The sequence below is a fragment of the Anser anser genome, assembly GCF_964211835.1.
Source record: "Anser anser genome assembly, chromosome: 19".
Classification (NCBI taxonomy): domain Eukaryota; kingdom Metazoa; phylum Chordata; class Aves; order Anseriformes; family Anatidae; genus Anser; species Anser anser.
The window spans coordinates 11,985,829-12,010,575 of NC_139740.1; the positions used below are offsets into that span (position 1 = coordinate 11,985,829).

A 24,747-nucleotide genomic window follows, 5' to 3' on the forward strand; every position below is an offset into this window, starting at 1 on the left:
CTTCAGTCCATTCATCAGCATGGGCTATAAAATCCCTGCACAGAAACCTAAACCACCACTTTGGGCCAGCTTTCAGAGTCAGGTCACTTCTAGACTAGGCAACAATGGAAAGGGAAGCAGTAGGGAGGGAACAAAAGGACTGAGGAAAGATGAACAGGTGCTAGAAGAGAGGAGAATGTGCTCTATAAACCAAGGGGGAAAACCTGGTAGGAGCTCCTGAAAGGGGTTATGCTGTTACACGGAGAAGAGCTGGGTTATCTTGTTGTGTGGAGAGGATGTTTTTGAAGAAGTGATCAGGTACAGGACAGTGCTGTGGGCAGCAGGGTTGCCCCAAAGCCGGGAGTGAGATGTGGGGGAACGGCAGCAGGAGCGGTGCAAGGGAGGGATGCTCGGGGCTGGGGGGCAGAGGCTGGTGTCAGGGAGGGGTGCAAACCTCACGGCACACTGGGAGGATGTGGAGACCCCCAGGGCTGGGTGCACGGTGAGGAGCAAACTGCCAAAAAAAGGCCATCTGGAGCATCAGCGGTGCGGCCTCTCCTGGGTGCCATCTTCCTGGGTGCCATGCACCGCGAGCGGCGCTGCTTCCCGGGGAGGAACGGCCAGATGCTACAGCTGATGCTTTCTCATTTTACTTTTGATGGCCGTGGCGTTCCCAATTTAGTGAATTGCTTTCTAACGATTCCCCTGGTGACCAGTGGCAAAACTCCCGCTGACTGCAAGAGGGACAGGGCTGGGCATTTAATAACAGCATTGCTTTTGTGTGCGCTGCAAAGCCCCCAGGAGCCCGAGCGACAGGCCCAGGGCTCATTAGGATGGTGCAAAGATAAAGCAAAAAGACAGCCCCTGCCCGGGAAGCTTGTGCCTGTATCGATCTGCAACAGCGAGAAAAGTACATCTCCTACCAAACCTGGCAACGGCGCTGCACACGTCCTTTACCGAGGGGGCATGTTCTGACCGCAGCTAAACCCAGCTCCGTCAGATGCGTTATTACTCAGGGAGTGTTTTGCAATAATTGGCACATCCAAGTAACGAGGATGTGAGGTCACTGATCAAATCCTGCTGAGGGCCGAGAGCCCATTCTGCTGCCCTGGGCGTACCCCTGCGTGCGGTCGGAGGTAACGGTGCTCTGACTTTTGGTCGGTTTTCAGAGGCAATTATTAGAAAAAGATTTGATGTCAGACTTTGTTTATGCTCCCTGACATGAAGGCACCCCAAATCACTGTCTATCGGTGTCCTGAAAAAAGGCTGCATAGGCTTAAAATCTGCTGTGGCCACTCCTTCTGGTATTTTCTGATATTTTATCTTCAGGCTGTTTATACTGATTTTAGTTAACTTAAAGGGCTTTCCTAAAATGCTTCAGTGATATTGTCAGAAGGGACTTCCCAGACATGCCAAATATACTGGGTGGGTTGTATTACATCTAGCAAAATGCTCCAGAGATAATTTTTCTGTATTAGGTAATTAATGTGAAGAGAAACAAAACATACAGCGTTCTCTTGGGTACAATGGGGACTTTTAGCTCTGAAATTTAAAAGGAGGCCCATAGGTACCATGTGGAATTTACATATTTCTCCCAATACTGGTAATAAAATGACAGCACATCAGAAAACATTAAGGGAATCTGGTTTTTGCTCTCTCCCCTGCTTTTTTTTCCCCCTTGTTTACCGTCCTGTCTGTTTGCATCGGCTGCCGTGCGGGGCTCTGCGCTGTGACACCCCTGGGGAAGCGCCGCAGCGGGCTCTGCCGCTCAGCCTGCAGGGCTGCGGGCGCTGGCCTTCCTCCCGCTTTCCTTCTCCTCCGAAAGCAGGAGGTAGGCGACCCAGGGCGCTGAGCAGGAGGAGTTAAAGCTTCTTTGCACGTGTTTGTAGTCACCGTGGCTCCCGTTCCTTTGGTTTTGCAGGGAGCAGCCTGAAAAGAGCAAAATCCAGACTCCTGCTCCTACCCACGCCCTGGACCGAAGCCTCCAGGAATCAGGCATTTTTTCACTGATTTCAGTAGGGTTTTGAATTGGGGCTCAGTTCTGCTAACTCCATCTCTTTACACTTATCTGGAGTCTAGGTTAGCTCAGTATCTGTGGAGCAGGCTGAGAGCCCGCATGCTGCCCTTTGAGTAGCACAAGATGCACACAGGGTTGGTGACTTCGTCTGAGCCACACTTTTCCCTTTCACCTCTCTCAGGTGAATGGTAAGTGTTGCCCCCACCATGACACTGCCAAAGACTGATGCCAAGGAATGGCTAAAAATCCTGGTGGCTGATACAGGGACAGCAGGTTGCAAAGGTGTGCAGAGGGCAAAAATGGGAAGCAGGGCATTGTGTCTCCTGTAAACGGGACATGAATACCTCTGTGTCTCATTAGACAATGATTTTGTCTGTATTACACATACGTATGAGCTCATTTATTCTTGATTTAGGTACATAACCTTTCAGCAATCTCTAAATCAACTGTATTCATTTTAATTGAAGCAGGAGTTTGCTTTCCAGAAGTGAAAGCAGGGGAATCCTATTTGTGCAGAATATAGAGGATGAGCTCCCCTCTGAGGGTGGAGTGCCTCGATCCTGATTTTGCAGAAGACATAAAGGGTTGGGCCAACTGGTTTTTAAGGCTTGCACATAGCCACTTTTGAAAACAGCTTTTAGGATCATCAGTCACAAGTACACTTACAAACAATTTACTCATCTCGTCTCACTGAGCAGCTGTAGACTGTTTTTCCCAGTTCTATCTTTTCTCTAAATAAAGAAGGCATAATACACTTTTATCAAGATGCTACTTAATTCATCTTTCCTTTGCAGTCCTTTTACTAATGATGTTTCTTTCCTAAAGCTGACTTGGCATCAATTTCACATTAGTTGCAAGGCTTTACATGAAGGATAAATGCAGCCGTGCTCATATTCTGCTAGTCTGCCATCGCCCAAGCACTGAAATCATGTCACCCAAGCACTACGGCTGATCTAAATTGACAAGAGTAAAGATGAAAAAAGATTCAGGTTTTCTGGTAAGCAGACTCTTTCAGAGAGATTTTTTTTTTCTTCTTGTCTTAGCAACCTGAAGTTGTTTCCCAGAAGTGAGCAGAAGGACAGAGTGGTTCTCTAAGTGGTGTTTCAGGTAATTAATAGCAGTGTAATTGAGGAGCATTTTGCTTTGCTGGATGTCTCAGCCAGCAGCCTCATTCATTGCTCCCTGAAGCCTTCCCAACACCTTGTGAACTGCAGTTTCTTTCTCTTGTAAAAGGCATTGCTTTCAGCTCTGCTGGTCAGCTCTTTTGTACGAAAGAAACAACTAGGCAAGGCATCCAAGGGGAAGGGGAAATCTAACTCAAATTTTGCAGGATTCATGAAGTTTCACACTCAGGTTCCAAGACGTTGCATATCAACTGAGCGAGTGGTCGCTGGGGGAAAGACAGAACAATTGCCCTTATTTCAAGCACCAGATCGGTGGATGAAATAACTTATGTGAGGGCTTTCACACTGGCACAAAGCACCAACGGCCAGCTGCCCATGCAGAGAAACCACAGCCTACATTCATATTGAGATTTTGCTGTTATCTGAAGAAATTTCAGCTTCCTTCCTAAATGCATGGAGAGGTAGCTCAGAGCAGCTGCAAAGGACGAGGCTTGCATAAGGGCTAGATTTAAGCAATAGGAAAAGCTTCCCCATGGGCAGGAACCCACTCCTCAAACCAATTTTAGTATAGTAACCAGCTAAACGCTCCCTCTGTAAAATATCCTCTCTAATCTGAGAATGACAGTTGTGGTTTTCATTTTGAATATTTCCATATAATTTTAAGAGACTGGGCACCACAATTGTCTGAGTTCCCGTGGATGAAGGAAACACTTAAAATGAAGGACCCTGAGGTAGGGCCAGGCCCTTGCAATAAATAAGACCCTGACTGGGCTCTACAGAAGAAACACCCAGGCAAGTCTGTTGATCTGTTAGTTCTGTGTACCACGCATTACTTTTCAACTTACGGAGAAGGTACTCTGAGCTGTCATGGTCATAGTCATTGTCTTCAGGGAAGTGGTTGATTCGGAAGCAATGTCCTTTGTAGATTCCTAAATGAAAACAAAGCAAACATAACACATATGCAAGAGAACCAGGTAGATGGGCTTCTGCCAGCTCTGCTTTATTTCCCTTTCCTATTCCTGTGGAGAATAATTTATGTATGCAACTGATTCGCCACTGATCTTTTATGCCATCAAGAAACCATCTCTTGGGGCATAAATTTTGGGCAGGTTGGCCTGAAGCCTAACTGCAGGAAGGGAGAGCCAGGATTCCTATGTTCTTTTTCTGAGGTCTGCCACTAATATAATTCTCTTGATGTTTTTTAATCTCTCTGTGCTTTACTTTCTTAGTGCCCTGCTTATCCTGCAAGGATACCAAGTTTGTAAAGCTGCTTTTTGTTCCTGGTGTGACTGTCACTCCAGGTCCCTGCTCCAGGGCTGGGGCTCCATGGCGAGGCTGGGCACCAGTACGGTCCTGGTCCCCAGTGAGGTGCTGCTGTCCCTTATCAGAGCTGCTGGGTGTTGAACTGTCTGACGCCTCTTCAATTACTCTCTAGGCTTGGAAAACAAGTCCATAAATCTCTTTTTGCTGCAATTTAAGCCCGTTTGTCCCCCTCAAGGTTGGTTCATTTCCTAATGGCCTATTTGCTTAGTTAACTGGGCGCCTGTGCAGCAAGTCAGGCCGTGAGCACTCCTGAGACCTGATGGGGCAACACCGGAATCGGATGGATGAACCCCCCACTTGGCTGAACAAGATGAAGTTCAGCACTTTGTCCATCTGCATAAAGGTTTGCATCCGTATTTTTTATTACTTTCTATCACGACCGTACCTCGCTGCAGCCGGTCTCAGCTGCAAGCTGAGTCTACTGCTGCAGTGAGCTGCATGGGGAGGTCTCCCCAGAGAGCTTCCTGCAGGAGAGAAGCCCTGAGGTGTGATTCTGCCTTGGTGCTTTCATTATTCATTAACCAGCGCTTTCGTGCTCAGGAGCATACATCACCCAGGATGAGTTATCCTCTGCACAGGAGTTTCGGTGCTTACAGCTCTAGCTGGCAGAAGGATTTAAAAACCATCAGTTAATACTGCTTTAACAGAAGCACAGCTGCAGTCTGTAGGATATAACTGTGGATTTATTTCACTACCTATTACCAATGATTACAAAGATCTCAAAAGAATTACTAATCCGCAGGATTTCAATTGCACCCTGTGAGTGTCAACTGCAGGTTTGCTACTACAGCGCATTTAATTCTTCCAGCAAATGATGTAGCTACTCTAATTTAGGGAATGGCTCAGGCTTTCCCCGCACAGCTTTTCAAAGGCTGTGAACAACATGTAAGTGGCTCACGTTGGGTGTGGAAGTGACACGCTGGTGCTGCCCGCGAGGCGGCTGAGAGCCTGCCAGCCGGGCGCTGCTCCTGCCGCTTGCCTCCCGTGCATCCCACTGCCATCGGCTGGTTTCTGCTCCTAGTGGCTCTCCAGCAAGGCAATCCGAAATTCAGATTTTTAAAGATCCCACTGCTTATTTTTATGGAAGCTCACACAACGAAATTAAATTCCTCCCAGCGTAATAGGGCCCCTGAGACTGGATGGTCATTTCTTTGAGCCTCTTCACTATGGTGGGCTAATTTAGAGGAAATACATTCAGAGTATGATTTTTTTCTCTCCTATTCAACAAATAAGTTAAATCATCTTCTCACCCTAATTTCCTACAGAAACAGGCTTTTCAAGGACTCCCTGCTTTTGTGGATATAGACGGGTTTGTCTTTCTGTCTGTACGTACTTCTTCAATAACTTTTAATTTAATTAATTTTTCCAGAGCTGATAGAAAAGCAGAGGTTTCACAGGTAACAGAGCTCCCACAGCTTCCATGTGAGCAGGTGGGAGCTCTCTCCAACTGCTGCTGCTTGTTGTCAGACACCAGAGCTCGGGCAGGGATGACAGCCCATATAAATGTCCTGCTTCCAGAAACTCAATTAAGAGACAAGAAGTCTGCAAGACTGAAACGTTCCCCAAGCATCTTGTGTCAGAGTACTGACGGATTGATGGGGGGGGCTGGCCTCTGTAAAATGGCCTTATGTTATTAAACTTCTGAATGAAATGGGCCCCTTAGCAGAGCTTCTCTTACAACAAGGCCACAAAGCCGTCCCTCCTGCTGCAGGGCTGAAACGTGCCAGCAGGACAGGATGGGTTGTGTTAGCGTCTGGGCTTCTCCCGTGTTGTGGCTGGAGACCTTCATTTCCTGCTCCTTTATACCCACGGTTCTTCACATAGAAGAATATCACCAAGTCTAGGAGACGTGGAAAAAGATAATCAGCCCCAAACAGAAAATTGTAATGGTACTAGAGAGTTCCTTCCCACTTCCAGTTTTTAGGGATTTAATGATTGGTCGTTCTGGCCAACATTTTCATAGAAAGCACAAATGGCTGTGAAATTTGGACATGTATCAAAGCCTGGGAATCCAAAATATTCTTCCCAATAGTTTTGCTGTTGTTAAGATCATGGATCAGGGTTCTCTTTAGTGCCTACAGTATTTAATAACTAACAGCAGCCACAGACTGGATAATTTTTTTCCATAAACTTAATAGGTGTCATATCTCAGTGACAGCTTATTAAATTCTTGGTGAGGATTGAAGTTGCTATCAAGAACTCTGCTAATCTACAGTGTATTGAGGGGTCTTTAAATCCCCAAAGTACCAGCAACAAAATTTTGCTAGGAAATGTAACAGTACCTTTTTTTTGTAACAGTGGACTTTGAAACTCAGATTTGGGAAAAATTAAAAGTAGCTGGGCTGGAAGCTATTGGTGCGGTGGTCAGCTTTAAAAGTACAGTTTTACTTGTACGTAAATACAGAAGTAGCACCCCCCCCTCCCCAAGTATTGGTGGAATACCCAGCTCCATGCCCTAGCATGTAAAACAGTGCAAAAGAAAAAAGGAAATGCTCGTATTAAATTCACTAACAACCACTCTACAGTATCTACACAAGGTCAGAACTCCTTGAAGCTCTTCTCAAAGACTTCATGGAGGATGCCTCGAAAAAATACATAGACAAATGTGGCCACTGGTTCCCACTCAGTAAAGGCACCCACGGGCTATTTTCCACACCAGGATGTGACGTGGAAGGGTGATTTTTTCTTTGCCTGGGAATGGGGATACAGTCCCTTAAATCCTTTGGAGGAGAAGATGGAATATTTAACTTGTACTTCTGTATCCACTAGAGAGAGATAAATAAACTGCAATCACTGCCTAACAGGTACTAAAATATTGAGAAGCACTTCTGGATACCTCTTGAGAGTAAGATATAACGTCCCACCGAGATGCTGTAAGTATTACGCCTTTCTTTGAATGATTACTGATATGTTTAAATGATGCTTTTAGAAATACAAATATTATAATGCATTTTTCTCCTCATAATAATAACTTCATTCTGCATCCAGAGCCAGGATTTCAGGATCTGGGTTAATGATAAGGAAGAGGCAAATTTTCTGAAGTGTTGCTGATGCTGTAAGAATTTTTTTTTCCCACTGGTTGGAGCATATTTAGTTGGCATTTAAAAACTGCAAATTGTTTCTGACTCGGCTTTGCTCTGTGTTCAAGGGCTTCTTCTACAAAGGTTAACACTTCCCAACCTCACTAAGTGTTCAGATACCTGTAATCAGAATGTGACGTACTCAGATAATATGATAAGGGGGGGAACTGTAGTGCCTAATCAAGATTAAGCTTTGTTTTGGGGTTTGGGATCTCAAGTACACAGAGTTTTCAACACTAAATCAAAGCAGCGACCCCAAATTATGGTGACATGCCACCTTCTCCTTGCTCTTTCCCAAATAATCCTTCAATAAAGCTGCCTGTACTGTTGCAGAAGTGTTCGATGGGGTTATATGTTTTGATCACTGTGAGCAATGTTTAATGCTGTAGGATGCAAGCTTGACTAAACTTTTTTTCCTAATGTCGGATGCATTACATGATCTCATCATTGCTGGTCATACTATCGGCCATTTCTTTCAAACAGCCATTTCCCGTGGTTAGTATTTGTCAGTGACAACACTCCCCGATGCCCTGGAAGTGTTTGCACAAATCAGCACTGGAAGATAGAGTGCTTAAATGTCTGAAGATATTTGTCAAGGCTGTACTTTTATTCCCCGCCCCCCCCCCTCCAATCCTGAAAACTGTACCCAGCGAGGTCTTTCCAAAACATAGCGTTCTGTTGTCATTTAAAATAGGTTTCCACCAAGCAAGATGCTAGCAGCTTTGCAGCAGAGGACCTTGTCTGCGGGGTACTTCTGTCAATAGCAATTTCCGTCTCCCGGCTCTGAGCACGAGCTTTCGGGAGGCGATATCTGATAGCGGTGGGAGACACATGAGGATAGATGGGTCTAGCTGCTGCCTCCTCCATCAACAGCTTCTGCAGAGCTGTTGCTTCATTAACCATTTCATCTATCAGCCATCTCGGCCGCCTTTGGTGGTAAGACTGTGCAGGGTAACAGCAGTTTGGGGATTTCTTTGAGAAGCCTTTCTGGTTTTCTCACAGGACACCAGGCATTTGCTGCCTCCCTGGGTCAAACTCTCTCCTGTCAACGTGCCACATTCCTGTAGGTCTTGAGCAGCTACAGATACCGAGAGCACACCCGTGCACACTATTAATAGAGTTAGGCAGAGTTTTCTCCTTAGGGAGGGTCTGGAGATGGAATGAGTGCTATGAATGTCAGGGCAGGAGTGCTTGTGTGGCTGCACTGATTACCTGCAGGCAGGTAGGCACACCAGGCGCCCGGCCAGCCCCAAACCACACTGAGCAGCTGATTTCTTTCCCGCAAATGGGGGTCTTCTGGGATGGCTTGAAGATATGTAAGGAAATTGTTTTCAAGATCATTTGCCAGCCTGTGTTCCCAGTTACAACAGATACAAGCTTCAAGGAGCTGGCTGTGTATTAAACATAAGGCGATTAGCAGGGAACCACTGGAAATTTGGGCCACTAGCTCTGCCTGTTGCATTTATTCTGTGATTAAACACTGTGCTTCGGTTCTAGAGCAGACCATTAGCCTGATTTACTGCAACACTGCAATATCTGAGTGTTTTGATGACAAATTCTCAGAACTTATCAGCACAGAGCAGTCTGACCAACAGCACCACAGCCCGTACCTCTGTTTTACAGGCAGAGCGGGGCTTTTGTAACTGAAGTTGCTTGAAGGCAGTGTCCACCTGAGCAAAGCCACACGGGACTGGGTTTCCTTAATGGCATGGCTTTGCGCTTCCCTTGACAGAAGTGGAGAACCTCTATTTATAGTGAGCGAGAGCGTGTCAGGGCCGGACGCTGCCAGGAGAGAACAGAAGCAGTTCTGTGGTCGTTTCCTTAGGAAGACTTCTCTGCTGACAAGTTCTGAAATCTTTTGCAGTGTGATTTGAGCAATAGTGAGCAAAGGAGAGCAGACATGCCAAAAACGTTCCTCTCCGCAAAATTTGCAGTACAGCATCTATCAGTGCTCTGTGTTCATTTCTTTGATTTTCTACCAGCACAACCCCTCTGCCTCACTGGGCTGACACACAATGGCAAATGTTGCTGCTGAATTAACCTTTTTTTCTCTTCGTTTCTAGTCATAAGATAACCACTGTAAAGAGGAATGGGTGGTGCACCTCCTTGTACTTTCAAAACCTGCCCTGTGGTCAAACAGGGGCAATTTTCGGGCTCTCCACACAGCCCACAGGGAATAGAATTAGATTTTTTCTTCCTGTAAATCAACACTTTCTATGTTAATTTGTCCAGAGTTTGATGATTTGTCTCCCACTGTTTGCTGACAATCTCACAGGTCTGTCCTTAAGTTACTCGAGCAAGCAGGGCTCCTGTGAGCCTCTGCCAGAGGATGCTTAATGCTGTTATTGCAGAAGAAATCATGAAGTATTGATGCAGGTCGTGTGCAAAACACACCCCGCGTGAATTTGCTACCCCACATTGCTGCTGTACCGCTGCCTTCATCACCAAGAGGATGGAGCCAGCAGTGCTAGAAGCCTTGGGAGGTTAAATACCCATTTATTGGGTGTCTGACTTTGGCTGTTGCGAGATCCTGGGGAAGCTGGAAACTTGGAAGTATAGCTTGTTTTTGAGACAGATGCTGGCTGACACCTCCTGAGTCCTGACAGTCAGGGAGATTTTTGTCCATTTGACAGTTCGTATTTTTGTTTCCTCCCAAAGGTGAATTTGATGAGGAGCACTGCTGGTACCTGGGGTTATTGTCATATTTTGCCAGGGTAGGGCTTGTTTTCAGAAAAATGCTGGGGACCTAAAAAGATGGATAACTCATTTATTTCTCATTGTGGGGAGCTGAACTGCTAACTTTTAAGGAGCAGGGATGAAGGGCCAGATTCTGGTGTCAGTGCTGTGGACGCAGAGTTGTGTCTCACCTACTAATGGTGATATCTGAATTGGGTCTTCTCCCTTTCTTTGCTCCTACTTTACTTTCTGGGCAAAAAGAAAATGGTTCAAAAATGTTGAAATGTATGAAATTTGCCCCACTTTCTTCCTTAAGAGCTGTCAGCTCTAACAAACCCTTTGGGTTCTGCTTTTGATCTATTTTCAGTTGTCTGGTGGGCAAAGTAGAACTCCTCCTCGAGTCTCTTATTTTTCTATCTTCTGCTATGACATGAATTTCCCCCTTTTGCAGTCCCCCCTGGTGCTGCCTGCAGACGCTCCACTGCTCACTGCTTTTCATCCCTCCCCTCAATGCCACGTGAATAGCTACTAGTTGCTTTACCATTAGCCTCACTCCACTTTTCTTACCTCCCTATAGTAATTAATGCTCCACTCTGCATTTATCATACACTCTCTATGAGAAAAAAGACTGCCTTATGCCACCAGTATTTACTCCAGGACATTATCAGCTCCTCTCACCAGCCTGTCTGCACTGTCACATCCTGTTTCCTCTTCTTGGTGCTCCTCTACAATTCCCAGCTAAAGCCCTCTCTGTTGGAAACGGAGGCAGCTCACAGCTTCTCCTCTCGCTGTACCCCTGCAGAACGAAGGATGTGCTGCTCTATTTCTTGCATTGCTTTTTTCTGCAACAGTCTCACAATGCAGTAGAGTTCATGCTCCACATTTCTGAAGAGCCATCCCTGCTGACTTGGGTGCCGATTTCAAAGCCCTAAATAGCAACCGGCGAGGTTCTTGCTTGGGCACGATGGCCTTTGTGTCGTGACCCACCCTGTTCTCTTCTAACACCCTTGAGTTTCCCATGGCCCAAATGTGGCATCTTAACCGATGTCCTCCAGACATTGGTGATGCTCACCACTGCCCAAAGAAGTTAGGCATATAGGAGACCACATCTCACTTGTGTGGTGAAGACATCTGCTGTTGCGTGGTCACTTCTAGTTGCCCATTGAGCAAATTCGTTCATGCTGCAATCCAGGACATAATGCACCAAATACCATGTGTACAACCTAGTAAAGCATCCCCAGATCCTGGAGTACCTACACCAGAAGGCATCCAGGCAAGTGCCTACAGAGGCTCGGATGGTTTTAATTCACGCGGGTATACACAGCCTCAGCAGCCGACCTTCTGTTTTCAGCTGGGTAAATATCAAAGATGTTGTGGATTTGTATGTCTGTATACAACATGAACAGATGCAGAAATGACGCTTTGCCAAGGACTTCTTTAAAATTCTACGACAGCCTTTTGTTCCATTATGAGATTTTATTTGAGACCTTGAGTGATGTTAGGAAATCTGTGGCAGCGAAACTCATTTCCCGAAGATTCACCTCACCTGCACATCTGGGAGCTAATAAAACACATCACAGTGTCTGGCTGCTGTCCTTTGAATTCTCTTCAGTCATTACAAAACTGCTGCCAAAAGTACTAAGTGTCCTTGTACTGCCACAGTGAATACCAATAGTATTGGGGAAATGTAGGACAGCAGCAAAGTAGATAAGATTTGATTGTATGTTACACGTTGTTTTGTGCTACTTCATTTCCATTTTCTTCGAGTGTTCCTCTCATAAGCCAGCATTTTGGCCACAGAAGTCATGACTGAAGTTATTCAGCAATGCTCCTGTTCCTTTCCCAGCTGCCTTTCCTTAGCCAAGCTGCAGATGAAATAGTGTAATGGATTATTCCACCCCAGAAACTCCCGTACAATGCTGACAGCCTTCTTACTACTATTTGCAGTTTTTTTCCTTATTAACTATATCCTTTTGTGCTGCTTCTTCGACAGCAAATTGGGGGAAGCTTTAGGGGGTTCTGTAGCTTATTTTAGTCTTTTTTTGTTGTTGCTCCTTTTTATGGACCTTACCGAGGGAAGGAATCTGTTTTCTAGGAAGAATCACTGACATGCTTTCAGCCCTGATGTTCAGGTTGCATTTTGTATCTGCATAGGAATATAAGGGCAATTCCGTATCCTGGGTATAACATGATTTTTTTTGAGCAACGTTGGTTACGGTGTTTGAGGAACTTTTTAGAATCAGAGCTGTTAGCCCTGCCACAGCGAGTGTTCCCATGCCTGGCTCGGTCCCAAGAGACTGTCAACGTTTCTAGCTGTCATGGGGCTGTTAACTCACTTTTCTATGTCTGCTTTTCTATATACCACAACGCCCCACACTTTCTGTGTTCTGCCTTCACACCTCGTCTCGTCCCGCATCTCATGTGGCAGTCCTTTAGCCCGGCAGCCCAGAAATTTGTCTCACTGCTTATTTCCATACTTTGCTCCACTGCTGCTTTGCCAAAGCTGCTTCTGGGTGGCTCATATAATAGTTCTTTTAAAATGATTTGGAGCTTGGCTAGAAACCCCCATTAGAGTTTTGTAGCTGGCTTTTCTACCTTGGCTAAAATTGGTCTAAGACGTCAGGGGTTGGCGTTGGCTTCTCAGGTGAGCATCTTCACCCAGCAAGTCCATCTCCAAGGAGTTTCCTTCTCTTTATTACATTCTGATCCCAAATGCCTTAATTTAAAGAGGTACTTGTCAATAGTGCTTTTGGCACAATGCATCAGAGACTTGTTATTCACAGCTGTAACTACACGGTGGCCATCATAGCTCCAACACCTTAGACAGCAGCAGGAAATCAGCTGTGCTGGCCTACGTGCTAGCTACGATTCAGATGCATCTAGATTTGGACCCAAACCTACTTTTCTCCCCAGTGCTCTTGACCCTGGCATACACTCACTGGTACTAAGGCTGCTCATTCAGGCAGTTTGCTGCCAGTCTATCAATCATTACAAGAGGGCTGAAATGCCAAATTTTACTGGATGCAATTCTGAGAACAGATAGTCATTCTGTCTGATGAAGCGTTCAGATGCTGCAAAATGACAAATCGTGTTTATTTTCACATTGTCAAACTGTGCTTATTTCCTGTGTTGGCACAATTGGAATCAAGTTTCCCTTAAGGGATAGTTTGGTTTTCATCCATCTGGTTTCCCTTACTTCAGTATGCCATCAGTTCTCCCTCATTAACATGGTGATCAACCAGGGCTTGATGGTCTCACCTCTTACAATCACAGCATGTCTATAAAGCCTGTATCATGGCTCATCACTACCTGGGGGAGGAATTTAAGGAAATGGACATTCACCAAAGTCCCTGCTGAATTTATAATTTGAGACATAGTCAAGGTCACATCTGGGGAATAAATACTGTTCTTGAACTAGATGAAACACGCCCAGCATGTGTGATGTTTTGTCCCCTGTATCTTCTGCAACCTCAACTTTCAGACATGTAGAGCCTTGAGTGATTGTCTTCTCATTCTTAATTCATACTTTTAGATCCTCTTAAGCCTTTTTTCAGGTTCCTTCATTTTGCAACAGACAGCGTTTTCAGTTGTCATACAGAGGTCTAAAATTTAAGAAACAGCTCTCCAGAATGAGGACCCCAGTAATCCTTGGAGGGGGTGTTTTGGGTAAGGATGCACCTGACAACTTCTGTAATGGGAAAACTCTCCAGATCTAGTCATTAGGAAAATGGTTCATATTATTCATTCTTCTTGTGCTATCTCCTAATATAGCAGAAGCTTACAAGGCATCACATAATTACTTCTCTGCTTACAATCAGCAATTGTCTACTCTAACAGCAGTGAATGTCTCTAACTTTGTGTCTGGAACTGAACTCTTCTGGCTCTTCTTTGCTCAGCTCTGTGGGAGCAGGTTGTTCACACACCACAAAGGTTTTTCATGGAAAAAAATTAGAAGATTACATTGGAAAGTAGTGATAAAGAAGCTCATTAGTTTAATGTTGGGAATATGCAGAATATTTGGACACTCCTGGAATCAGGTAATCTTCCCCTGTCTCTTCAGTCCATGGAGAGTCATCATAAGATGATGGCATTTAGAAAAACATTTGGATATTGAAGAAGCAATAGGGGTATTTCACTACATAAATCACTTTAGATGAAGGCAATGTTTGCAATATGCCCGTCTTCATAATGCTGCGACCTTGAGTTGGATGTGAATTCATTTTGGAGCATGTCTTCCTCGTTTCTATGCCAGCTTGTTGAGTTATACATAGAAGCAAAACCTCTAGAGATTGATCATGCACAATCAGTGATGCGGGACTGAAACAAGGCAGATGATGACAACGGGGAATCTAAAGGTTAGGAGAAAGGGGTGTAACTGCCAGGTCCTGCTGATGGCTGGCTTTGGGAAACTCAAGGCAAAGGTTTCAAAACCATCTGCATGAGGTATTAGTGGAAAAGGCCTGTAAGCAGCAGGAGAGTGGAGGGTGCAGCTGTGGCTGGGCCACTTCACATATGGGACAGGGCAGGCTTGTCCCTCAGGGGGACCTTGCGAGGGTGGGAAAACGATGAGCAGCTCTGTGAGAATAAAGACCTGGGGCAGGAGAAAGTGAGCTGAAAAAGGAGGAGGAGAAGGAGCGCTTTGGGGCAGAGTGGGCAGAAAGGGGGGTGCTTTGCAGAGGAGGAGGAAAGGAAGTGGAGGAGATAGAGCTGAGGAGATGAGGAGGGTGGTGGGTGGCTGGAGACGAGGAGAGGGCCTAGGAGGAGAGTGGGAGCTTGGCAGATTGGTGGTGCCTGCAGAGACAGGGACCATATGGTGACCTGGGTCCTCTCTGAGCGCCGCTCTGCCTGCACTCACCTCCCTGCATGGCTCCGTGCGGGCACCGCCGAGGTTGGGGCTCGTAGTGCTGCCAAAGGGGCGGGCAGGCGCAAAGCCAGGGCCTGATGAAAATTAAGAGCCTGAAACATAATTCCCGGGATTGTTTTAAATACTTACAGTTAACAAATGACCCAATAAATAAAAATGGAGACAGCTACCAAGTAGGTCTGTTTAAATGAACACAAGCAGAACAGATTTGATTTGGATCCTGCGCCTGAAACTTTCTATTTCCTAATGCAAGTGAAACAGTGACAAATAAAAATGAGACTGCAAAAGCAGCATGACCTCTTAAAGCTTTAATTATTCATTAGAACTGTTTTCTCTTCTGCTGAGACTGAGCAACACATTTAAGTGGGTTTCTCTCAGGTTTGTGGAAGATGTAACTTCCTTGTTACACTGGCTAATAAATACCACTAAGCACAATGGCCCGACAACATTTGTAGAAACAGCATTTGGGAAAATGTGTTTAATGAATCAGAAGTGCCTTAATCTAGTCAGTCTTGAAAAGCAAAGCATATCATGCAAAATTACAATGCACTAAAGCACAGATGCATGAATATTTTATTGTTGAGAATTCTGAGTTTCCATTCTTCCCTCTTTCAGTACTTCAGACTGCATTTTACTATGCGACATCTCTACCTTTATTGGGGAAGGATAATGGTGGGAGTAGCTCTGGGCAAGCCAATCTGGGATCTCAGACTGGATTTTAAACAATGTATTGCAAAGTCCCAGCCCCTATCAGCATCAGGCACGTCTCCCATTGTAATTGGAAATGCTTACAGCTGTTTGTGTCCTAGGATGGCAGGGAAGTGACTGGGAAGGTTCACAGCTGAGAGGAGAAAAATGGAGTTTTCCTTTTGCTGGGAAGAATTATCAACAGGCAGGTGCCCCGCATGCCTCGCCACTAGGCTGCTGTGCTACCGGCTCCACCACAACCCTCCTTCTCCCTCCAGCACCTCAAAGGTACGGAACATCCACCAGAAACCACTAGGTAGGGCTGATTGTTAATTAGACTTGAATTTCTAAGCATTGCACCTGTGAGAATTAGAGCCTGCCCTTTTACTACAGCATCTCAGGGACTGTGTTTCCTCCTGAGATTTGAAAGCAGGAGCAGACCAGCTTCTCACCACCTTGGCGAGCTCTCCCAAGAGGTACGTAGCGGCTCTGGCTGCCTGGGAACTGAGCCACGCTCAGGGAGGGATTTACAGCTCCTCTCCCCTTCAGACACCCATCTGGCGTGACGCAGGGCTGAGCTGCACAGCAGCCATACGGGCACTCGGGGTCCCTATGATAAGCCCCCCAGCAGCTCGTGTCCCCTTCCCTGCAGTTGTCCTGGCAGAGAGGCACAGGCAACCGAAGGGCAGTTTTCCAACGCCCGCATCTCTTATCGGGGCCTCATTCTGGTTCTTACTCAATCTTTACAGCTCAGTGATACGTTGCCAATGTATTTTTGCCAAGGAGACAAAAATATGTCTCCTCTTCCCATTCCTGCAGCCTGTGAGAAATCTCAGTTGTGTGCAAAGAGATGTAGATGTGTGTATAAATGTGTATTGGGGGGGGGGGGGGATAAAGTTTCAGGTAATTTATTTTCCCATTGAAAGTTTGCCTTGTAGCCATGGAAGAACTGTTATCCCCATGCATAAATTTGGGTAAAAAACCTTTACTTTGAGCTGAGCAGAAATGGCAGCAGGTGCAATGGAACTGGGAGACTGAAGCTTCGTCTTCCCATCAGCAAGCCTTTAACTGCTCCATGTCCCAGGTTCTCCTTTCTAGTATGTAGGCATGATGGTTTATAAGTAATTCGGGGATTTCTGGGCCAAAGAGTCCTGTAGTATCAAAGTTGTCTAATAGTGGACAAAGAAGAGAGGCATAATCCTTTCAAGGTGGGACTCTTTCTCTTCAAAAAGTGCTTGAATATCCCCAGGGGCCAGAGATATCCCAGGCATTTAACATGTTAACGTAAATTAGATTTTAATTAATCGGGACTTCCCCACACAGCCGTGGTTTGGGATTCTGGCTTTGCTCTCTGGATGGCTTGGTCACTTTAAAAGCACTTGGCACGGAGAGGGGTGATAGGAGGCTTTTTCCTAAGCTCCACAACAACTTTGTAAACTACGTGCTCCAGAAAGGTTTCTTTTTCCTCTTTCTCCTCCCTTTTCCCCCAAACCTTGCGTGACTTCAAGGCATCAAATGTTAATGAAAGTTTGCCAGGCTTCAAGGTCTGTGAAATGGAAGTTAAAAATTCTGCACCATAGGATGGCTCTAAAAATACTTGGCGTGTCGAAACATCAGCTCCAGCAGCTCTCCTGCACGCAGCGCTGCCGACGCATCAGGTCTTTCTCTCCTAAGCTCTCAGAGACTCGTCCCGGTGATTATAGATCACTAATGAGCCACGGAGTGGATTTGCCAGGCTGTGGGCCTGCAAAGCCTCCTGGAGGGCAAGGATCTGGAGGTGTCATTTAACTCTAAAGCCAGCGAGCCCCTGGGGATACATGCCATCCAGGCGATTCCCGAAGTGATGACCATCCCCTAGAATGGGACCCAAACCCTGGCCTTGCGGGTTTGTAGGGTCAGATGCCATCTCGATCTGGGTCTGGCTCCTGAGCGCAGTTCTTTGCTGTCGTTTATTGTGCAGGGCACCTGGGTTTGTAAGCTGGGCATCTACCTTTTAGGCATAGCAACACCTACATCTCTCTGAAGATCTGCTCTGAAGCCCTGTGGAGCAGAGGAGCCAGGCTGCCTGGAGATGTGAACGCTCTGCCGCGCACAGCTCCGTGTGCCTCGGGCGATTTGAGCTTAGGCGCCCTGTGACCCGGAGAATTTCTTGTTCTGCAGGTGTAACTCCCCTGGCTTCCGAGGGGCCCAGTAGAGATACCACTGTCCCCGTGCAGTTTAAAGGTGTTTTTATTTTATTTTATTTTATTTTATTTTATATTTTATTTTATTTTTCCTTTTTCCCTAGCAGTGCTCTTGCGGGTGGAAACCTGGGAGCTGCTTTCCCCCGGCGCAGCCTCCTTTCCAGCAAGGCGCTTTCTCCCCGCAAAGCAAACGATGCTCCGGAGCGCAACGATCTGGATCGTGACTTCAAGCGCGATCCTGACTGCGCGGCGGTGCCTGAACCGTTCCCATCACGGGAGAAGCCACAGGGGGCTGTGACTCAGCCGCGCCTGAGTCACGCGTCCCCATCCCACCGTGCTCCCGGGGGACCGTGCTTCGCCTCCACCCGTGCCTCCGTCGGCAATGAACCACGGCTCAGGCCTCGGCGAGGTGGACGGGCCCCAGACTGTGGCCGTTCCTTGCAGGTCTGTGCAGGGGTTGGGGACAGGGACAGCAAGAGCATGTCCCTGGGTTGTGGAACCGCACCCACAGGGGGATTTGGTGCAGGAGTGTGCACAAGTTTGGCACGGGCAGGCTGCCTGGTCACACGCTAGCCCCGTGTAAGCGCAATCTGAGCCAGGCGCAGGCTGCTGTTTCCCAGCAAGTCACTAGAAATAATTTATGTACGTGTGAGTTAAAATGCTGCTTAAAAATCACTCCCTGCCTTCAAAGGTAAAATCTGCAATACTTGCAGTTGATGATAGTGAGTTTCGTTTTCCTAGGTTCTTGCCAGCTGCTAAGGTAAGCTTAGATCCTCCTTCAGCATTTCCTCGCCGTACGGATCTTTCCTCAAGCAAATCTCTCTGTGCCTGGGGCTGGCAGCAGCGGCTGCATGTGTGAGTGCTGTGAAGAACCTGCCCCTTGGATCAGCCCAGGTAAAGTCCTGTCCCAAACCCTGAGACATGTGGCATTTCTTAAGTAAAAGTAATAAACCTTCTTCTCTGCAGGATTTTGAAGTAAATTTGTAAATACTGAATTAATTCCATCTGTCAGTATGAAGTGAGGTTTCGGAAAGCTAAAAGGTGCAGGTTTGTGCGCATTAACTGTGTGAGCTAAAGCACAAAAGGAAAATGCTTTTTCATCCTTATGAGGGTCTGTAAATTGTATTCTATTCTTAGGAGAGTAAACATAATGTTTAAAAAAAATAATATAGTAATTTAAACCTTGCAGGAAAAGTTGCAGGAGCAATGGGAACCTCTCAAATGATAAATGTATGAATTTATTCCACTGCCACTGTGGGGTTTTAAATTAGTTTTGTTTTTCTTTTATTTCTTCTGGTTGACAAGCTGTGTGGTGTTGCTATCCAGTTATAATATTTCTAGATAAGAAAATCTTGAAGGTCAAAAATTCTGTTCTTAGTTATTCTTGTATAAGGTAATGTTCTTGTGTTGGTGACAATGCGGAGTGATCTCATGTCGCCATGGGTACCTGAATCATGCAGAAATCTGTCTAACAGCAGAGTTCTTCATGCCTATGCCCTCCCCTTATTTTGTTGTAAACAAAAAAATTAGGTATCTATAAGAAAAGCTTCTTGTCTGACACAAATGGACTGGAAGAAATGCTTGTCTTAAAGAAAACACATCGTGACAGTGGTCCAATGGACTGCACCCAAGCATAATTCTGGGCGATGAATTAATTTGTGCTCTGCTGCAACCAGAGAGATTTTTGCCACTAATGCTCCAAAGTGCAACCTGAGTTCAGTGCATTATTAGTGTGAGCTGTAACGGCTGTGCATAGACATCGAAACCGCCAAATTTCAAATAGGCAGCTCTGTCCCCATGGCAGCTTTGACAGGGGGGATGTGCAGCAATCTTGGATGCAGATGTAAAAGGACCAGTGGCAGGAAACTGGAAAACTGTTGAAATCCAGATTATGGGGGAGAAGTGAGAGCAGCATCTGCCCACAGCTGATCCTAGAAGGGTCATGGCAGGGAAGCATAGAAGCACAGTGAAATTAATGTTGGGGGGGAGGGGGGGTGGGGAGGGAAGGGGGAAAAAAAAAAAGACAGCCTTAATTATGCCTTTCCATTTTTCTGCAGGTTCAGTTCAGTGCTCCGATACCTGCTGGATGTGTCTTTCCTTGATAGCTTTGTAACATCTAAAGGAAAGAAAAGAAGATGAAGAGGAAGCAAAATGTATGTCTTCATCGCGACAGGGCTACAGCTCTCTGGATGTTAGCTCTTCCATGTGCTGTAGCAGGGAAGTTTTTGGTCTCTATTAAATCACGTTTTGAGTCAATGGATCATGTACATGAAAGACCTGGAGCAACAGCTTCTAGAGGATGACAACAGGGTTGTGGATCAAGACTTGTACCTTTCTTTATTGATGGAAGAGAGTCAAGTCTAAATTTGTGACTTTTTCCTGAAAGTCTTCATGCAATCTTATTTTAAAGGGAAAAGAAAAAAAAAAAAAAACATACAAGAAAGCAGACTCTCCAGGAAGAAGGATCAAGCAGTGCAGGCTGTGCATTTTTCTTGATAGCAGGAAATCCTTTTTACTAAAACGTTTCTGACTCCAGTGGTGTGTATCAGCCAGGTAAACCAGAGCCCTCAGCTGGAAGGTTTGGGCCTGCAGTTTCTGGGAGCAAGTCTATGTGGTGGAAATCAGACAAACCAGCTTGCGCACACTGCCTCGCTGTGAGTTAGGACTGTCCTTGCATTTCGCTGTTGTACAATCAATTTGCAGAATAAAATCCTTTCTTTTACAGAGTCAGGGGGCTTAATTCAACCCTGGCATAAATGGGCAGCTAACAATGGGCCTAGCTCAGCTTGGATGTTGCTCTAGTTAATTAAAAAGAGTAGCATCGGGGGCTGAACTTGGCATGGAGTGTTTAAGTGACTGGCTTCAGAGGCAGGGAAGAAAAAGCCTTGCTTAGCTCTCTGCAGCCCGCTCTTCAAATGCAAATTAACCTGTCAACATCTGCATGTAGCCACCCAGGACAGCTGCAGAAAGGAGCTCCCAGCACCCAGGAGAAGGGCTGGAAATGTTTAGTTCCAAACAGCTATTTTCTAAAATAATTTCTAGTAAATAAGAATACATTTGAAGTGGTAAACGGAGCATCTGCTACATGCAACGAATGGAGGACAGCATGTGAAAAGAAACATATGTCAAGTATGCACTTCAGATGCATTGACTGCTTGCCTCCAAAACAGAGAGAGCTTAACCATATTTGCAGCAAACACGGAGTAAAAATTACTGCTGCAACCAAAAGAAGAGCCTCAATAACTGCAGAATTTTCCCTTGCTGGAGGAGAGAATCTCACTGTAGTGCAGCCGCTGCCAGGCGTCTTTTCGCGAGAGACACAGCGGGAATGCCAAACCCAGGCGGCTTTTGTTTGGAGCAAACAGCATCCCTTTACCCGTACGTTTAGAAACCCGGCAAACCAAGCCAGGGCTGGAGCCCAATCACACCAGATTTGGCTCGCAGAAGATAAGAAAACAGCCCTGTGCTTTTCTGAAGCCTCTTATATGGCAGAGGAGACTGACATCCTTGCTCCGACTGATTCAGCAGCGTCTTCAGCAGGAGGCGAGCTCCGTGTCATGGGCAGGGGCGTGCTCGTGGTGCAGCCTGTGTCTGTGTCTGCAACACACAGCGACCCAGGGCAACGGCATTTCAGTAGCTCCTCAAGCCCCATATCCTCAGGCAAAATCTTCACTGTCTTCACTGAGGCTCTTGCTTACAAAATAAATACAGGGAAAGGCCCCGCTAGCAGGCAAGAGAAGGAAAGGCTGGATTTCAGCTCGAAAAGGTGCAACTTTTTTTTAGGAAGCAGCATGCAGGGAAATCTCACTCTTTCTTTCAGCGTAACAGGCCGTAGAAAGCCCTGCCCAGCTGGCTGACACTTCCTTTTAGTGAGGGGAATCTCCCCACCATGCCAGGGGCGTGCTACTGCTTTCGGCCCTGGGCTCTGGGGGCTGCAATCTCCTAGCTCCACTCAGGAGAGATGGAAACCGGAGGGGAAACAAACCATGAGCAGCTTCTGCAGAAACCACGTTGCTACGATGATGTGGTATAATTAAACAGGAGTCAGAAACCCCACCTTCATAAAAACCCACACGAAGGAGCTTGTGCCAACACTTCTACTCATCTGCAGGTTTTTAGCCTGAATCAGAGCTGAGCGAATAATGAAGATATTTGACAGTATGGGTCTTCATCCTAATCACCTCAGCATACCGTGGCATCGTACAAATGAACACGAACCAAGGGATGGGCAGTGGAAATGGAAGAGAAACACCTCTGGAAAATCTAGAAACCCAACAGACACAACTGCTGCTCCCAGGGAGAAACTCAGGATGCAGACAGTGCTTCTTACCCATCAGCAGCACCATCACCTCTTTGCTGGGTTTTGCTTCGATATTTTCAACCTCTCAACCTCCAACCCTGGGAGCTGCAATTATAGAAATGAAAACCCTCTGCTGTAGCTGTGGTGAACGGCCACGGCCCAGCAGCGGAGCCGGGCTCTTAATCCCCTTGGCCTGTGGAGCGGCACAGTGCGCTGCCGAGTGCGTGTCCACCATGGCAACAGTGGAGGAGCTCCAAGAATTCGATTTCCACCGTGCCCCTGGGCCTTGCCTTGACATCTTCATTGTTCCACGGTGAAATAAATAAATAACACTCCAAGGGTAGCATAAAGGCAGCGCGAAATATGGAGAGCTATAGAACGGGGTTACCTAATGGTTAATTTAGGAAGGAACGTAGCATTAAAAACGTATGAGGGTGACTACATATTGATGCCGTATAAATATTTAAAGGGATGCCTCTCGTAAGGGCAGTGTTCCAAGCTACACCTAAAATAACGTGTGCAAAGGAAAATTAAAAGAATATTTCACCATTTGGACTTGTTTATCTGCCTCTGAAAGGCTTTTTCAGTCCAGCTACTAAACATTAGTATGGGAAAGGACATCAGACAAAACTCATTTTTGGTGTAATTCTCCCAAAGTCAGCAGAGTTAAACTGAAGACGATTTTCCTGGCCTTTTAAATAGAGTGTAATTTTCTCCATGGTTAGTTATTAAACGCTATATAGAGAGATTGCTGCTGCTGTTGGAAAGGCTTTCTGGAGAGGTCACCCTGTCCCATGTGGATAACACCGGTGGCAAACCAGGAGGTTTGCAGTTGTTAAGACAGAAGAGTCCCTAGGGACTCTGACCACACCACACACCGTTGCCCGTCCCAAAGCTAAGGACATACGTCTGCTGGGAGCTGAGCTATTCCAGCTGGGCATCCACACCACCATTGCAGGAATACTACCCATAGAAATTGCTTTAAATATTGGAGGGAGCATTGCAAAGGATAGACAAGTGGACGTTAGGGCCACTCCATCAGAGAGGAAATATTCTCTAAGCATATATTGTGAGGCTCTCCTGCTGTATGTTGCCATTTGGGGGCTGGTTGGGTTTGTATCCCTTTCACCAGCTGCCCTATGCACTGGTCAAGAAAGGCATTCCCCATGCCTATTTTGGACTCCAATTCCCGTCACCTTGTCTGCATGTGGATCAATGTGAAGGGCGCAAGACTGCCCACCCAAGCATGTCCTCAAGACATGACAGACATTATCAGGATGGTAAGTCCTAGACCAGAAAGTTCTTATTTCTGACCAAGGAACCAAATTACACAGATGAGCAGGAGCCAAGCCCCCTACAAGGTGACATAGGCAGCTCCCCATCTAGTACACGCATTTCCAGAGTTGCTCTTTGAAGGCACCTCGTTTTAGTTCTCGCCTACACAGGTTGCACAGCCGACTGCCTGGAAGAAATCAGAAGCTCAAGCACTGAATTTTGTCTGGGTCTTGCATCATCAAGATAAATCTCAGCTAAACACGGGCCAAATCCAGAGAATTATTTAACCATTTTACAAAAAGCCTAACTAGAAAGACTCTTGGGATGATAACAGGGGACCTCATAATTTATGTATGTCATAACTTCCCACTGGTAAAATTAAAATGCAAAATAGTATCTCTAAACAAAATGGTTAAGCTCTGTCCCTTGGGATAGTTAAAAATTAAATGGGCAAAGCATATAGCTTTAGCATATAGCTTATAGAGGAGCTATTCTTACACTTGTAGCTCTTTGGGCTAGATTGTAGGTATTTTCTCTCTGTCTCACGGCTACAATGCTGAGCTCCAAGAAAGGATTTGTCTGTGTAGTACAGTGAGGCTCAGCAATAATTACCCATTGTGCTATGTGATGAGCCATCCTTTTGGTTCTTCAGTAACCCGTGCACCTGGACTTTAACTAAAACCAAATAATATGCACAGAAAACATTTTTATGTAAGAGGAGGTGAACATCACTAAAAATCAGAGAGCCTTTGTATGGCATGCCAAACTGCTGAAGCGAAAAAATGTCTTCAGTGAAAGGGCTCAGATGTGAGCATGTTTCAGTGCACAGCTCCAGGAAAAAACTCTGATAATAAATGTGAGCTTGTTATCGTTGCTTTTCAGTGGGAAGTAAAGCCGGAAGCAGGGTCGTGCTGGCTAATTGAAGCTTACATTTACATTCAAGCACTGCATTTTAATTATAAACTGGTGACACAAGTGTCACTTAGTTCTTATCCTGTTTTAAGTGTGCATATGTATAAGAAATATTTTCAGTTATTAATTTATTCTTGTGATCATGTTCATTATCCTACATTATGTCTATCAGGCACGTGTCTAATGACATGTTTGATGCACGCTAATTCTTATGCCTCTTTTAATACAGGCCTTACATACACATTTTAGGCTGAACACGGTGCCAGTTGGCCACCGAAATAGGTGCATATTAATGCTATAAAATCAGCATTAGTAGCTGCAGACCCA

At 45.9% G+C, this 24,747-nt stretch overlaps 2 protein-coding genes across 4 annotated transcripts in view; one reads left to right on the top strand and one right to left on the bottom strand.

The window, feature by feature from the left end:
- Window positions 1-20,189, top strand: part of LOC310884115 (uncharacterized protein) — a 36,845-nt gene extending 16,656 nt beyond the window's left edge. The window contains exons 8-12 of one of the 3 annotated variants that reach the window (XM_083805461.1): window positions 3,040-3,103; window positions 4,619-7,316; window positions 15,873-16,038; window positions 18,041-18,827; window positions 19,991-20,189. In XM_083805461.1, the coding sequence (XP_083661587.1) occupies window positions 3,040-3,091 (52 nt within the window). In that variant the 3' untranslated portion in view covers window positions 3,092-3,103; window positions 4,619-7,316; window positions 15,873-16,038; window positions 18,041-18,827; window positions 19,991-20,189. Of the gene's footprint in view, window positions 1-3,039; window positions 3,104-4,618; window positions 7,317-8,157; window positions 16,227-18,037; window positions 18,828-19,990 lie in introns of those variants that run through there. The other 2 variants (XR_014574032.1, XR_014574033.1) reach the window with 2 other exon arrangements.
- CACNG4 (calcium voltage-gated channel auxiliary subunit gamma 4) overlaps window positions 1-24,747 on the bottom strand; it is a 40,321-nt gene that overhangs the window by 5,017 nt on the left and 10,557 nt on the right. The window contains exon 2 of the mRNA XM_083805439.1: window positions 3,966-4,049. Within this exon, the coding sequence (XP_083661565.1) occupies window positions 3,966-4,049 (84 nt within the window). The remainder of the gene's footprint in view (window positions 1-3,965; window positions 4,050-24,747) is intronic.